This window comes from Mercenaria mercenaria, chromosome 5, assembly GCF_021730395.1.
Source record: "Mercenaria mercenaria strain notata chromosome 5, MADL_Memer_1, whole genome shotgun sequence".
In the NCBI taxonomy this organism is placed as follows: Eukaryota; Metazoa; Mollusca; class Bivalvia; order Venerida; family Veneridae; genus Mercenaria; species Mercenaria mercenaria.
In genome coordinates, this window is record NC_069365.1 from 10611567 (window position 1) to 10628015 (window position 16449).

At 35.2% G+C, this 16449-nt stretch overlaps 2 protein-coding genes across 5 annotated transcripts in view; one reads left to right on the forward strand and one right to left on the reverse strand.

Annotated features, from left to right (window-relative positions):
• The window catches only part of LOC123558105 (ATP-binding cassette sub-family C member 5-like), a 28390-nt gene extending 19701 nt beyond the window's left edge, over positions 1 to 8689 (forward strand). For 2 of the 3 annotated variants that reach the window (XM_053542642.1, XM_053542643.1), the window contains exons 23-31: positions 216 to 498; positions 907 to 1093; positions 1491 to 1580; positions 1922 to 2105; positions 2770 to 2929; positions 3082 to 3160; positions 6417 to 6530; positions 6893 to 7057; positions 8017 to 8689. In XM_053542642.1, coding sequence (XP_053398617.1) covers positions 216 to 498; positions 907 to 1093; positions 1491 to 1580; positions 1922 to 2105; positions 2770 to 2929; positions 3082 to 3160; positions 6417 to 6530; positions 6893 to 7057; positions 8017 to 8115 — 1361 coding nt within the window. In that variant the 3' untranslated portion in view covers positions 8116 to 8689. Of the gene's footprint in view, positions 1 to 215; positions 499 to 906; positions 1094 to 1490; positions 1581 to 1921; positions 2106 to 2769; positions 2930 to 3081; positions 3161 to 6416; positions 6531 to 6892; positions 7058 to 8016 lie in introns of those variants that run through there. The other variant, XR_008370877.1, reaches the window with a different exon arrangement.
• Positions 8395 to 16161, reverse strand: LOC123556435 (transforming growth factor-beta-induced protein ig-h3-like). Of its 2 annotated transcripts, none has more exons than XM_053542645.1 (6): positions 15924 to 16161; positions 13004 to 13203; positions 12473 to 12684; positions 12173 to 12270; positions 11371 to 11481; positions 8395 to 8619 (listed from the first exon to the last, which is right to left on the reverse strand). In XM_053542645.1, exons 1-6 carry the CDS (start codon positions 16069 to 16071, stop codon positions 8498 to 8500), a joined length of 891 nt encoding a protein of 296 aa, XP_053398620.1. In that variant the 5' UTR covers positions 16072 to 16161; the 3' UTR covers positions 8395 to 8497. The 2 variants fall into 2 exon arrangements, with proteins under 2 accessions (XP_053398620.1, XP_053398619.1); XM_053542644.1 differs by having other exon boundaries at positions 12173 to 12274; positions 12477 to 12684; positions 15924 to 16158.
• Positions 16162 to 16449: the final 288 nt, after the last annotated feature.

Sequence of the window (16449 nt, forward strand, 5' to 3'; positions counted from 1 at the left end):
TATGTAGAGGAAAAATGATAATGGTTAAAAGTAAAATAATGTTACGCTTTGCTTTTGGTGTCTTTTGTAACTTTATGTATTTTCAAAAACAATTCTTACATATTAAAGCTTCTAAGTGAACCAAAGAGAGTCATGCATGGTGATGTATCAGTTACATATACAAGATTTAATTTTTCACTTTGTTTGCCTCATTCCGTTACTTGTACATATTTCAGGTGATGTGTTTATACCACAAGTAACCAACTCATTTTTACAAATATTTACGCTGGTTCTATTATCGGTCGCAATGTCCGCTTTCATCACACCGTGGATTTTGATTGCTATTGTACCAATGGTTATTGTGTTTTACATCATGAAACAAATTTCTACTGTTTCTGTGCGGCAGCTCAAGCGCTTAGAGAATATATCACGATCTCCACTTATAAGTCACGTGAATGTGACATCCCAAGGACTGCCGACAATCGTTGCATACAGACAACAGGAACGCTTCTTTGAAAAGTACGTATTTATTTTTTTCAGCATCTACAAGAAAGACATTAACATCAAAATTTAAAAGGTCTCTAAATCTCGCTTTTGATAGATTAAACGTCACGTGAACACATTTAAAGACACCCTGAGGACTTTCCAGCTTTTAGTAGTGGAGGAAGACCTCTGGGCATTAATTTGTCCAGGCGGGTCACCTTGCTAGAGCCGTCTACCTTCTGTAAGTCAGCTGGATGGCTTTTTCACTTGAACAATTCTAAGCCCCAAGCAAATCTCGAACACGCATTGATAGGAGCGAGTGATTTGAAGTCGGCGACCTTATGCTTAAGAAGATGCAAATGACACGTATTGAAAAAAAACTGATAAATCTGACAACGTGATACTATTTCATTGCTGTAAATATATTGTTGTTAATTGATGTAGATGTACAGGAGTCGGGGATGTTGCCTCCATGTCCATCTTCCTGTTTGATGCAAGTATGAGATGGATTGGACTCCGACTTGACCTTATGGCAGGAATGATGACAGTATCAACCAGTCTTATTTTTGTTCTCACAAAGGGTCTTATTCCTCCTGCGTCGGCTGGTCTTGTTCTTGGACTATGTGGAAAGGTGAGGCTATATCTACTGTTAAATATGTTATATTTTTGTTCGCACCATGTTCCTAACTTTATACTACTGAATCATTTTCGAAAGCTGGAACCTTAACCGAATCGCCATCGAATCTAACTCTCGGGACAATCAGTACAGGTGCTATATGAGAAGATGGAAACCACGACTTTTCGGATGAGCGCCCTCTACTCTGAACACTAGACCATAGCCCTCTTTTGAATCTCTGTTACTATTATATTCGTAAATAATAATAAAAAGAAGAATTATATTTATCAAAGTAGGTGTCATCGATTTGAATACAGTTTAAATTTATAGATAGGGCAAGGCGTCAGATATCATGTTATACGTTAATTCATATAAATGTAAATTGAAATATCTTTCCTGTTTTATCATCTAGACTGTGAGTATTGTTCAGTTTCTGGTCAGATTAATGAATGAGACAGAGGCCCGATTCACATCAGTGGAGAGACTTCACGAATACAATACAGTAAGTCTGTTTTATGATAAATGTCGCAACATTCGCATCGTATCTTGTAAAGGTGACCCACTTTGTAAATTTTTGGCCTAATATTTGATCTTCCTTTACTACTAAAATATTTATCACTGGATTTATTCTAAATGAAATTACAATACAATCTATACAGATAGCATATTTTAATATCAAGAGTTAACCAATCCAAACAGCTTAAGATTTTATCAGTGACACGGCATTAATAAAATTATTAACAGATCTCTGCTAAAAATATTTTTTAATTATCCCTATAGCTAAACTTAGTAAAAATAAGGACAAATAACATTTTATTGGTTATATCATTACCATTGTAACAGACATTATCATCAGAGGCACAACATGCAAAGAAGTTTGCAAAACCAGACTGGCCAGAGAATGGTTCAGTATCGTTCCATAATGTCGTGATGCGGTACCGACCAGACATGGATCCAGTCCTCAGCAGTGTCAATTTTGTCATCAGTCCGAGGGAGAAAGTCGGTATCGTTGGTCGGACTGGAGCAGGTAATCAACCGTTCAAGTTCGTTGTCCTCGTGTATACAACCACGAAAGCTGTAGCATATTTCGTATAATGTACAGTCAAACCTTTGATAAAACAACGTCTGAATAGAGACCACCTAGCAGTAAAGACTGTTATTTAGTTTCTTATTTTTACATTTATAGTGTATTTTAACTTGTATATAAAGACTACATTCCATTAAAGACGTCAAGAACGGTTGGTCTGTATGGACAGTTTTGACATTTATGTACAATGCCTTCTCCCTTAGTAATGCTGGAAAATATTAAACATATTAAATTTAGTTCGTTTAATTGACTACATACATTGGTCGAAGGTTATTAGCCCGAGTTCGGACACGATTCTCAAAACTCCAGTTTTTGTTTTGCCGTGTCTGGACATAGTATTGAAACTGATCAAGGCTAACTTACATTTAATTTAGTGTAATAACTGTGGACCTATGTGTTACACATGACTGAACTTTGTGGTCTCACAAGAAAGATAATTTCAGGAATGAGCGCGAAACCATTGTATCTTGTTCTTTATTTTTAAGGTGCTAGAAGAGTTTCGCGCTCGGTCATCGAATTGCAAAATGTTTTACATGTACATATAAAGCATCGAATAAGTATAATTGTTGGTTCTCGTTACACTTTTACTAACTCTTGTTTCTAGGAAAATCATCATTGGCAGCTGCATTGTTCCGGTTGGTTGAGTTAGGAGCTGGCAGTATCGTCATTGACGGGGAGGACATATCTGCACTTCATCTAAGCACAATACGATCTAAGATGTCTACTATAACACAAGAACCCGTGCTATTTGCTGGAACTATCAGGTATGGTGAGGTAGTAAGAGATAAAACCTTTAAAAATAATACGACAACCGTTAGCTTGAATTAGAATCACATATTCTATGTATCGTAATAATTTTAAATGTATTGAAACTTAATGTATTGCCAAAATGGTTTTGACTGTTTTGTTTTTTAAGGTACAATATTGACCCATTTTCCCTCTATTCGGACGACAGTATTTGGGAAGCATTAGATAAAGTTCACATAAAGGAAAAGGTTTGACAATACCATATATGCAGATATCCCAACATGTTTTTTGTAACATTGCTTTCCCTCCGTTTTTGCATGGCGAACTCCGTATTCTAAACGGCATTAACTAGAAGAGTGTCTGTCATTAGAATATGTAGTCATGTAGTGTACATAGCTAATGCAGACCATACATACTCAAGACATTGGACTTAAGATAATTGGAATATCAATTACTACAAGTTGTTTCAAATGTTTTGTTACGTTACTTAATCTATTTTGATAGGTCATTACCAGATATTTTGTTTGATTCCGTTCATCGAATGCATATGACGACGTTACCAAGCTTTGAGAATCTTTGGTGCAATACGTGTTATATTCATAATTACACAATACCATAAATGAGAATCCTAGCTGTCCCTGGTATATGTAATTGTCTGTTATCAAAACTTAACTTAATGACCTGTATGTCTGTCTCTCTATATCAAAGTTACATTTGTTAGACAGCATCTCAATTATGTGATTTGGTTCAAAATTAAGACTATCTGAAAAGTAAAAGTCGTAGCTTGCATACAATCTTTTGTTTGTGGTATATCTATAAAGGCAGATGGTTTGAAACTTTGAAATGGCTTCTTGTTTGAGTATCATATCTCTTATCTTGCATGTCTTGTTAACGCATAATTTGTATCAGATTAAATGTTAATGTTGCTCTATTCGACTGCAGGACTAACTTTCTTACTTTCACTACTGGATGCACATGCCATTAAAAGGATCATGAAATTGGGCTTAATTTTTTTCAAACGTTTTTAACAGAGTTTTAACAGGTCACCATTAAATTCACCCATTACTTCTTACTATTTAATGGGATTTTCATGACCATATTTTTAATGCCATATATTAAAATGCCATGAAATAAGTATATTAAAACCCTGGTAAAATATACCTTGTTAAAATGACTTTGATGGCCATGAATAGCTGCTTAAAATAAACCATTAAAATAAGTTAATTGGCTCCTTAAAACTCTATGAAAAATTTTAATTGGCATGAAATTAATGTGCCATTAAAAAGTACCCCTTAATTCCACATTAATTAGTAAATACTAATTGGGCCATTAATTTTTTGATACTCTGTTAATGGCCGTTGATTATTAAAAATTGATTAATGGTCTCATTAAATATGTCAGATTCAATTTTAATGAGTTCGTAAAATTTAATGGTATATCAAATTAAGGGCCATGAAAATTTGCCATCAGAATTAGACATCTTAAGATAATCAACTTCATATTGATATCTGCCGTATTGATTTAAACTACGTATTACTACACACGTAATAGTATCTATACATATGTACTGTTTTATAAAATGCTAGAAGAATATTTGATTCTTCTTTTTTCTCTCATTATTTTGTAATGTAAACACATGTAACAGCCTCGTACAAACATTTGTCATATTGTATCCTTATTCTGTCACATGTTCATATGAAATGAGAAAATAAATGGATATTGTATTGTATTGTGTTGTACTGAGAAGGGTTTACAGGTACCGGTTCAGCCCGCCCGCTTAGCTCAATAGGTAGAGCGTCGGTCTACGGATCGCGGGGTCGTGAGTTCGATCCTCGGGCGGGGCGTATGTTCTCCGTGACTATTTGATAAACGACATTGTGTCTGAAATCATTAGTCCTCCACCTCTGATTCATGTGGGGAAGTTGGCAGTTACTTGCGGAGAACAGGTTTGTACTGGTACAGAATCCAGGAACACTGGTTAGGTTAACTGCCCGCCGTTACATGACTGAAATACTGTTGAAAAACGGCGTTAAACCCAAAACAAACAAACAAACAAACAGGTACCGGTTCAATAGATCAAGTGACCATGTGGGTAGTTTTAACTATTCAACATTTTTATATTGACAAACATTCTGACCAAATTTTTATTGGTACATACATTAGGCTTCAGGTGTATTCAAAAAGGAACTGTTGATGACAATGTCAGCGCAAAATGGGCGATCACAATTTAGCTCGTCTTCAGTACTTTGTGCCCAGGTGCATGCACTTAAACAGCTAAGAGCAAATGTTTGAGGGATTGCGTCACAAGTAGCTTCCCCCAATCAAGCTACCACACTCTTTGATTAATTGAAACGAAGAAGCCATTGATCTGCCCATGCCCCAAATGAATTTAAATCAGACTGTAAATCTTCACAATCATGTGTACTGTTAACCTCTCTATAAACCTTAGTTTCTACTCAAGGATTGGAAAATTTGAAAATCTAAACTGGTCTGAATACATTTTATAATGTAAATTCCTTACCCCACCCACTTTACAAATGCTGATTATTTGGACAAGAAAAACAAACAAAAAAGAAAAAGTGGCATGCATCAATACGTATTTACCCTTACCAAACTAATGTAGATTGCTGTTATCAAATAAATTAATATGTTTTTATCCGACTTTCATTAAAATAAATACGATATTTTTGTAGGAACACAATTTGGCAAACATTTGAAAAAAATGGCGTAACTGCATCAAGGGGAAATAACTTTAATGCAACTAAATATAACATCATGATATATTATAGACGATGTGTGAGTAGTATGTATTTATTGTGATTAAAGTCCATTTTAGAACAATATGGGACTGGAATTCAATGGGACGAGTGCAAGCCGAAAACAACAAAAATAAAATGTGCTTCTGAAAATATAAGAATCACATTTTACAGAATGTAGGATTTAATGGGCATCACATTGCTGTTAAGGGCCATTAAGTTTACTCTTAAAAGAAATGGTACACAGCCTGAACATTTAATGGGCATTAAATCAAAATTAAGGGCCATGAATAATCCCGTTAAATTCAAAATATACAGAATTTCACTATTTTTTTCAAAGCCATTAACTTTTTTTAGCTACCGAACTAAATTTTTAACGGCATGATTCATGGTCAAAAATGGGTGTTTTAATGGTATTTTAACATGTAACCCATAGATATTGTGAAACCTGTTAGATAAAGAGATGCAAGAATTAATGGGGTTAATTAACGGTTTTTCCTATTTTAATGGATATTTTACAGGGTTTTAACCATATTTAATGGTATGTGCATCCAGTAGTGTTTGGCGGTCAGTGCAACTAAAGCTAAGTATTGAGATATCGCATATTAAAGTGCTTGGTTGCATCTGGATGGTTTAGCTGATAAGCAGAGGTCCATATTCGCAGCTGTGACCACTGGTTAGAAATGATACGGAGATATACATACACAATATAAATCATCATTTATATTGACTGTTTACACTTTTTCAGATTGTCCAGTTTGATGAAGGATTAGAAGTTATTGTTGAGGAGAACGGCGAGAATTTTTCAGTCGGGGAACGCCAGTTAATCTGTTTGGCACGTGCTGTTCTTCGTAGTAGTAAAGTGAGTTCAGAATCAGTTATCCCTATTTATTGTATAATCAGTCATTCTAATGCGCGTGTATGGATTCTGAATAATGCATAACATGAACTTTTCTCTAATTTATATGTTCCTATTTACTGCATAAAGCATCTGTACAACAGAGTGTTTTATTTTTGAAAACGAAGATATGTACCCATATAGTAGATAAAGTATTGTATGACTAAAATGTCTCAACAATGTAGACTATTGCCCAGTACCATTACATTGTTGATTATTTCGAATGTGTTTATAATAAAACTTGCATAATCACTAATTTGCTTTACATTTGTTAATTAAAGAGAAACGTCAGTTGATGTCGCACAACATTTCTGTTCTGCTTTCAGATATTACTTCTGGACGAGGCTACAGCAAACATAGATACTTCTACGGATGCAATGATTCAAGAAACCATCAGAGAATGTTTTTCTGATTGTACTGTTATCACAATTGCACACCGACTCAATACAGTTTTACACAGTGACAAAATCATTGTGCTCGATTCTGGACAGGTATGTTTCATTGTTCTCGATTCTAGACAGGTATGTTTCATTGTGCTCGATTCTAGACAGGTATGTTTCATTGTGCTCGATTCTGGACAGGTATGTTTCATTGTTCTCGATTCTGGACAGGTATGTTTCATTGTGCTCTATTCTGGACAGGTATGTTACATTGTGCTCGATTCTGGACAGGTATGTTTCATTGTTTTCGATTCTAGACAGGCCTGTTTCATTGTTCTCGATTCTGGACAGGTATGTTTCATTGCGCTCTATTCTGGACAGGTATGTTACATTGTGCTCAATTCTGGACAGGTATATTTCATTGTGCTCGATTCTGGACAGGTATGTTTCATTGTTCTCGATTCTAGACAGGGACGTTTCATTGTGCTCGATTCTAGACAGTTGTATTACATTGTGCTCGATTCTGGAAAATATGTTTCATTGTTCTTGATTCTAGACAGGTATGTTTCATTGTGTTCAATTCTAGACAGGTATGTTTCATTGTATTCGATTCCAGACAGGTATGTTTCATTGTGCTCGATTCTGGACGACAGGTATGTTGACTAAAATTAGAATCCAACAATTTTTGTCCATTCGAAGAAGCTGGATGTTATATATGAAGTGACACGGTCTATATTCATGAGGCATGAAAATGCAATATACTTTTTTTTCTAATTTGTTAATCTAAACCTGCCTTGTTTAATATCTTATAAGTTTGTTTGTTTTAAATGTTCATAAAGTTATAACTTGTATTTTAACGATATAGTCTGCATTTTAAGCAGTTTTTTACTATAAACAAGAACATAATTAACCTGTATCGTGCGTACATCGTAAACTTCATTCTGCACAAACAGAATGAAATTACTTGCTTCTGTATAAGATTAAGAAGAAATCTTTTTTAACTATTCATGTAAGCCATAATATATTTTCTTAAATATGTAATTTATGTCCAACCATTTTCTATGTTTCAGGTCATGGAATGTGCTTCACCACAGGACTTGCTGTCCAATCCACATTCGTTTTTCAACTCTATGATATCTGCCCAGTCAGTTAAAACACCTTCGCCATAACAGTGACTATGTTTGCTCTTGACTTTACTAATGTGTAAAACAATGTAATGTTAGTCATTAGGAAAAATATGATCAGACGAAATGTTTTCTAAAGGAAGCAAAGAATCATTATTGTTTGCAGGTCCTGAAATTAAGTGGATGGTTTATAAAGCAGAACACATCATTTATCTCTTTGAAATAATATTATTTATAAAAATGGAGGCTTGCAAAAAAGCTTTTTCTGGTATAATAATTTACTGTTTGTTGAAAACTAAAGAAAATGAAACAATAACTTTGATATTTGCGGATATAAGTCTTTATTTGCTTGTAACGTTAATTTAGAGAATAAAGACATTCCTTATCATAAGATATCTGGATTCTTAGATAAGTTAGAAACTGACAGTCAATTCCCGCTAGCTATTTGGTAGATATCTTGTGGAACCAGGAGCTTATCTATGGCATGGATGACTCCATTGGACGCCTGCATATCAGCTTCAATCACATTAGCATTGTTAATCACGACACCTGCAAAATATTATAATGTGGACTGTGCATGATTCAACTGAAACACAATAAAGTCTTACTTATACATATATGTAAGATGTATATTTTAGTTTGATCATCATACTTGTTTCAATGTTATAAACCCAATAAAGTATGTAAATGGGATAACTGAAAATCGGCCAAAGTGTTATATCACTGATAGAAGTGACAGTCTAGATTTGAGGCGGGGATATGTTACTTACTTTACTTTGATTTTGACAATCAAGTAAGTTTCTAGGATAATTCTTAATCATTGTTAATCAAACTTTTGTGTTTTAAAACCGGAGTTTTACTCGTTTTTATCATAAAATATAAGCGGCTGAAAATGTCAGATGATGAAGTGCTTAGTGTATGCAGTACATTCGCTCTTTTCTGAAAATTGTATATACGAGTATTTTGTTAGTCCCCTACTGGTTGAAAACCAGTTTCGTGGACTGTAGGATGCGCTTTTCCGTCCGTCATTCCGTCCGTCTGTCTGCCCGTCCGCCCGCCCATCCGTCCGAAATTTCGTGTTCGGTCCGTAACTCTGTCATCCATAAAGGGATTTCAATACTACTTTGCACAAATGTTCCCAATGGTGAGATGACGTGCCATGCGCAAACCCCGAACCCCTAGCTTAAATGTCAAGGTCCCATTTGGCGGTCAAAGGTCAATAGGACTTTTTCCTGTCTGGTCCACAACTCTGCCATCCATGAAGGGATTTTAATATTACATGGCACAAATCTACTTCATAATCAGAAGATGTGTCATGCACAGCTTTCAGACCCCTAGCTAAAAGGTCAAGGTCACACTTGGCTGTCACATGGAATAAACAGTGTGTGTTTCCTGTCCGGCCCGTAACTCTGCCATTCATTAAGGGATTTTACTTTCACTTGGCACAAATGTTTTCCATGGTAAGGCGACGTGTCATGCGCAAACGCGGACCCCTGGCTCGAAGGTCAAGGTCACAATTGGGGGTCAAAGGTCAACATGAGTTGGGCTTTTTTTCTGTCCGGCCCATACTTCTGCCATTCATGAAGGGATTTTAATATTACATGGCACAAATGTTCCACATGATGAGACGACTTGTCATGCATAAAACCCGGACACCAAGCTCAAATGTCAAGGTCAAAATTGGAGGTCAAAGGTCAATAGTTTATTTTCCTGTCCGGTCCAGAACTCTGTCATACATCAAGGTATTAAATATTAATTGGCATAAATGTTCCCCATGATGAGATGACGTGGCATGCGCAACACCCAGAACCCTAGCTCAAAGGTCAAGGTTACACATGAAGATCAAATATCAAATTCAAGAAAGACTTTGTCCGGAACATTTTTTCTTCATGCATGGAGGGATTTTGATGCAACTTGGCACAAATGTTCAACACCATGAGGAAGCCTTGTTTTTAGAATTACTTCCCTTTGTTTTACTATAAATAGATTGTAACATTTTTATTTCTGGCCATAGTGAAAAATCGACACCACTTTTCTGTGGTACAATATGCATGTTACGTCCAATTTTTAGGTGAATTTTGACCTGTCTCTACCTGGTAAAGAGTTTCTTGTGCACTTTTACTGTTGAATAAAGACCTTAGATTTAAAACAATTTTAATGAAAGAGGAAAGAAACGTATCATTTCCAAAATATTATTATTACGCAAAATACTTGGATAGACGGGCATAACTGAAATACTTAAAACTTAAATTTCTTGGTTATATCAACACTAGAATAAATATATCAATGGGCTTGACGTTGAAATATTTTAATTATCTACCACGTTCATCGTTACGATTTTCTTTTGATTAATAATATCTGTCATGTGTTTACGAATCGGATGGAAATATCCGTCCCGAGGGCAACTGCGCATTGGGCGGTAATGAGGCTTGCCGAATTACCGCCCATGCGCAGGTGGCCGAGGGACGGATATTTTCATCCGATCCGTAAACACATGACTGATAACTTTTTCTTGCATATCGTCTACATGTTAGCATTTTATTCTGGCAGATTATTTTTCTTGCATACCGTATTTTACAAATAACAGGCAGAAATATTTTCTTTGTAGCACTCTTTCTTATAGTAGAGCGTCCGTAAGCAGAAGTGACGTCATGATGTTTTGCGTTACGAACAATAACAAAGTTCTATTTAAGTTTTATCGTTTGTAGCGTAACGTTATGTTCTTATGGTAAACTAACGTATTTTGAATCGAGAAATATACTATAAGGAACGGAGAGAAACTATCAAGATACCTGCTTTTTTCGTATTTTTACATAAACAATATATTATCAGTGCATGAACCACTAGTTTTCATTAACAGCACGAGAGTCATCTGGAATGGGGGGTACCAGATGGGTTTTGCCGGCATGGGTAAAATCACCGGAAATGCCAGTCCGGTGTGCTAGAATTAAGATTTCGTCTGTAGTGACATGCTTTTGTAGCTGTCCAGCTGCTCATTTTGTATGAAGCAGAATTGTTTGTCATATCTTGGCAAATGCTTATATTTGGACCAACACTTTTTAAGCGTACGTGTCAAGCGTAACATCTACGTAGTCGAATATTTACATCACATATTAAAAACTCGCAGCAGATATTTCTGATTCGAAAAGGCACCAAGTTTCGTGTTTTTATTACATATCTACTTTAAGTTAAAGTCTTATACAAGAAAGCATATTACACTTGCACACGAAGATGTGCAGAAGAAGCTAACGGATGGGATTTAAAAAAATATACTACCGATCTCTTGCATTGATATTTTACCTGCACCGACTGTAACATTCACGGGTGTTCCATGTAGTGTGTAAAGCTTTTGTCCATTTCTCAGTTCAGAAGAGTGTCTTGCCCCAGGCACTAAGTGATATTTCAACACCTCTGTGATAAATATTGTTCATAATTTGTTATTAATAAATACAAGATTATCGTTGCAAGTTAGATTGAATAAATGGTGATTATTGCATATTTATTGTAGAAAAACGTATAAAGGTATTTGATCTGTGACACTTTGGTCGTACATTTTGTTTCCTGTGATGTTACAGTTTCATAACGATTAAAGAAAGCTAGGCTTGCAAGCAAGAGAATTTGAGCCTAGAATCATGATAAATATGACTTGCATACATGTTTTTGCTTTGTCTCGCCCATTCATTTTCATTGTACATTTAATCATGTTCATGTGACAAGTTGTAGCAATAGAAAATGTCTACATGCGCCTGGCCTTAAAAGTACAACATGTATTACAAATATAGATAATAGCTGCAACATGAAATCTGCAGATAGTATTACTAGTTATCTATATGTAATCCATTTGAGCCGTGCCATGAGAAAATCAACATAGTGGCTTTGCGACCAGCATGGATCCAGACCAGCCTGCGCATCCGCGCAGTCTGGTCAGGATCCATGCTGTTCGCTTTTAAAGCCTATTGGAATTGGAGAAACTGTTAGCGAACAGCTGCGCAGTCTGGTCTGGATCCATGCTGGTCGCAAATCCACTATGTTGATTTTCTCATGGCTCGGCTCATTTTATTTAATACTGTGACAGATGTAAATATGTCATCTCAACATTTACCTTGATATATGTGCTGTGCATTCGGGGCCGCAGGGTTTAGAAGGTTGTCCTTGTAAACAGCAAATGCTGCATCAGTAGGTGCAAAGAAGGTAAATTCACTTCCTGTTTTAACAATAAAATTGTATATGTATATATATATGCTATTGTGAATAAGAAATTGTAAAACATTTATTGATTGATTCAAAATATCTTTTGCAATATTTCTATGTTCAGCAGCGAATGCGTCATATTTATTTCTTTTCACCATTATCACGAGTATCAAAAATATAGAAAGATTATCGTTATTCATTTATAGTAAACTTGCCTTCTACTGTAGAAACCAATCCTGATAGCAAAAGGGCAAGAGAAAGATCGTTGAATTTGGTGTCTTCTCTTAGAAGAACTTGGTATATGTTATGAGTAACAAAAACTGGAGGAGACAACACTGTATCTATAGGCTGTATAACACCATTGTTAACGATGATGTCGTTGTTTGAGCTGTCCACTCTGGCCTTACCGTTGAGCAACAAGCTCTGAAAATAAGACAGTATACATTTTACTTACAAGTATACTAATTAGGTTGCACATGCTAGCAGAAACATCTTGTAAGGAGGAAAGCGTCAAGCAAGCAAAACAGGAAAATTCTACATTTTAGAACCCTCAAAGAAATACTGCATATATACATTTAGCCTTAAACAGTTTTAAACGGCTATAGTTTATTGATAACACAACAAAGTCTGAGGGATTCGATTAACTTCATACTATTATTTCTAATGTAAACGCCCTGCGACGAACACAGGTTACATAATTATCATTAATTTTGAATTTTAGCAGAATTTGGCATTTTCTTACACTTCCAGCTTTCTCTATAAGTAAGGCTTGCTGCTCCAATGTCGTTTCATTTCTTGGTGTGGTTACCATTGGAACTAATACGAATTTTGCAATTACGTGGTATTTTAGAACTGTGGCGAGTTGTTCCCTGGTATAAGCGCTTATGTTAAATCCTTGGGCTGCGAAAGCAGCGTTTGTCGGTGCAAATACCGTGTATGGTCCTGCAAGCAAAACATGTGTTATACTTGTAAGGAAACCCGAACGTTGAAATGCAGACGTGGGCGTTTCTAAGCACCAAATGTCCGAAAGTGATTGCAATAAAGCTTAAGGGCACACTTTCCTCTACCTTCGCATTATTTACTTTAAGTAATAACTTTTCTGGCGACATTCTCTTAGCAGGGATAAAATTACATCTGAACCTCCCACTGGCAGCATTGTCTCGTACATATACGAAAACTACTTAAATCCAGTATACCAATGAAAATATTTTCGTTTACCAATCAGGAGGTATCACTGTGCGCTCTCCAGTAATTCTCTAATTGTTCTAATTAAGCTTTAGAATTACATGTTCCTGCACATTTTACCTTCTTATGATCTGTATGACCATTCAATTTTCCTTTAATTCTAACTTAAATCTTCAAATATCAAATTTCTCCTTTTTGACTATCCATATCATTTCATAGTATTATTCTTATTTACAGACTAAAATGGATTAACTGCAGAAACGGTATGTTTGGATGATATTTTTTCTAAGTAACCATGGTACTACTCTCGCACGGTATTTGTAACAACAACATGTTAAATGTTACTATTGAGAAAAGGAGAACCGGGTAGTGAAACCATTATCCGTGACAAAATACTTGTACTACTTTTGAATCGTATTGACTATAAAGAAAACCCTGATTTACCATGAAGTAAACCCTGAATTACCAATAAAGACATAATCGACTTTTCCGATAATGTTTTCGTTATCGTACTCTATTTATAACTCCCGCATTGTTTATTTAATTTAGTGTTGAAAAAGAGCCTTTTTCACAAGCTTAAAGCTGTTTGCTATGAGTAGAATGTACAATATGTCTATATTTGTAACTAAGGAGGTAGTGTTAAAGCTAAAAGACTTAAGCAGAAGTTGTAACTGCACTGGTTGATCTTTGTCAAGTGTTTACTGCACTTGCATTCCTTTGTAGTATTTGGTTGGTCAGCAAAGTCAATCCCGTTCTTAGCTACGACAGTATGTGTACTACTGTGTCAGATACGGAACAATTCGGTAAATCAGAGTGAGGACATACTTATTAAACCCATCTATAGGCCAACAATAACAATAATAACAGTAGTAGTAATAATGATAATAATTGCACTTACACCGAGTGTGATCCAACCTGGTGAATCCACGTGAGATTAACGCATCATTGCATATCATTGAAGAGTCTACTGTTTTGATGAATTTTTAATATTATATATACAAATACCTATTTATAGTCAACTGACTATAATTTTACAAAATAAGACCATGTACGCGTTTAAAATGGAGAACTTTTTTTACGCATGTAACGTCAAAATGTCTTATTTTACGTCACAACTAAAGCAGATAGTTTTGCCATTGAATTTTTTTCCATATACGATTTGTTTTGAATACAAAATTGTATTCGTTAGTAGATCTAAAATATATACCGTATTTAAAACAGAAAATTCGCAGATACATAATTAACATGTAGCCAATAACCGAGACACAAAAAGATGAAAGTTTGTATTTGACAATTTTGATACGAAAAAGGAAACATATGAACTTTAACAAACATCTCAGTGGAGGTTTGGTTAAATCCAATAGAATATTAATCTAAATATCCTCAGAGATACAAATTACGATAAACATATCGGTTATCAGACAAAGAGTCCTCCGCTGGTGTAAAAGTAAATAAGAATACTGGCAAGATGCTTGCGTATCATTATACCTAATGCCATTACAACAATGACGTCACATCTGTTGATGATATCACTGTCTGTACAATATTTTGAACTGACACATATTACTTCCCCTTACGGTACATAAATCAAATCACGAGGTGTTTTAACCAGATTTGGTTGACAGAACAGAACAGAAAAATATTGAATAATAATCAAAAACATAAATCACAACCTAGAACTCCAGATAACTTTTGAACATAAAGTGTACAATACTCCTTGATGTATTTTACTCACTGATATTATTATTTGCAGTGTCATGTGACTTTCTCATCGTCACGTGGTATCTTATGAATGCAGCTGTTATAATGAACGCAAGGGAAGGTAACTGTTGTGAGGAGCTTGGTTTTTATACTGTTGAAATACGGGAAGTAACACGTCCCGCGGAATAAGTTAAGATTGCGTTGACAGGGGATGAATTATTTTTCGCGCCTAATAACAGTCTGTTCGAATTAAGTGTAACACCATTTGGTTATATCATTTCGATTCTGAAACGTCTTTCATATAAAATAGCAGATCAAATATAACAGTACTTTTCAACGTGACGTCAGATTCCTATGTTTTACTTTACGGAAATATGCTTCATCTGAGAATATATTTTTTTACATTATCACCGACCAATAGTTCTTCCAGAATGAACAGTTTATATTCAACGCAAATTTACTGGGCTTATAAGTCATTTATTATAATTTGCGAAAATTAATTTTTGATGTGTGTAATAAAACACGTACTGATTGGCTTGCCGTCAATAGTATATATTAATGTAGATCTACATGATTTAGCACTGAGCTTCTGGAAAATTTCGTTTGTAGGTAGAATAGGTACGTTTTGCATATGACTATATAGCTGTACCAACTTAATTTTAGTATTTTTAACGTTCCACCGGTATAATAACAAGACTCTGTCAACTGCGAAATCGCATTCAAACTAAAAAAGTTTTGTAATAATTTACTCTATAAATTGCTGTATTATTACATACCACTTCCGTCGAGAGCGCTTGACAAACCAGCAGTAGAGAGGGCAGCAGAAAGCGTTGTGAAGCCATTGTCTGCTAGGTATTGTGTCACGGTTTTATCCTCAAAGCCCAAACCCACCACCACCAAACACGAAAATATTAAAATCTTCATTTCGTTTTTGCACCTCTCGCAATACAGTAAACAGAAAAGCAACTATCCCCCGTTTATGCTGTATGAAGTGTTTCGTAATCAGTGGCGGCGTGACTGGGGTCATGCAAAGGTTAGACGATAAGAAAAGAAATAACTTCAAACACAAGTGAACATTCCTGAATCTCTCTTTATTAGGTTATTGAGGTAAAAATGTAACGTATCCCATCAGTTATTATCAAATGTATTCCAACTGCGTTTTATCCGACCACGGTTTACACCAGCTTTTAAAATTAAATTAATTTTCAAAACCACTGATTTTTTTTTCAGCACACGTAACTAAAATTTCAATATCCATAGAACTTCTTGATGTAAAGGGTACAAAAGATTAGTGGGAGTCGG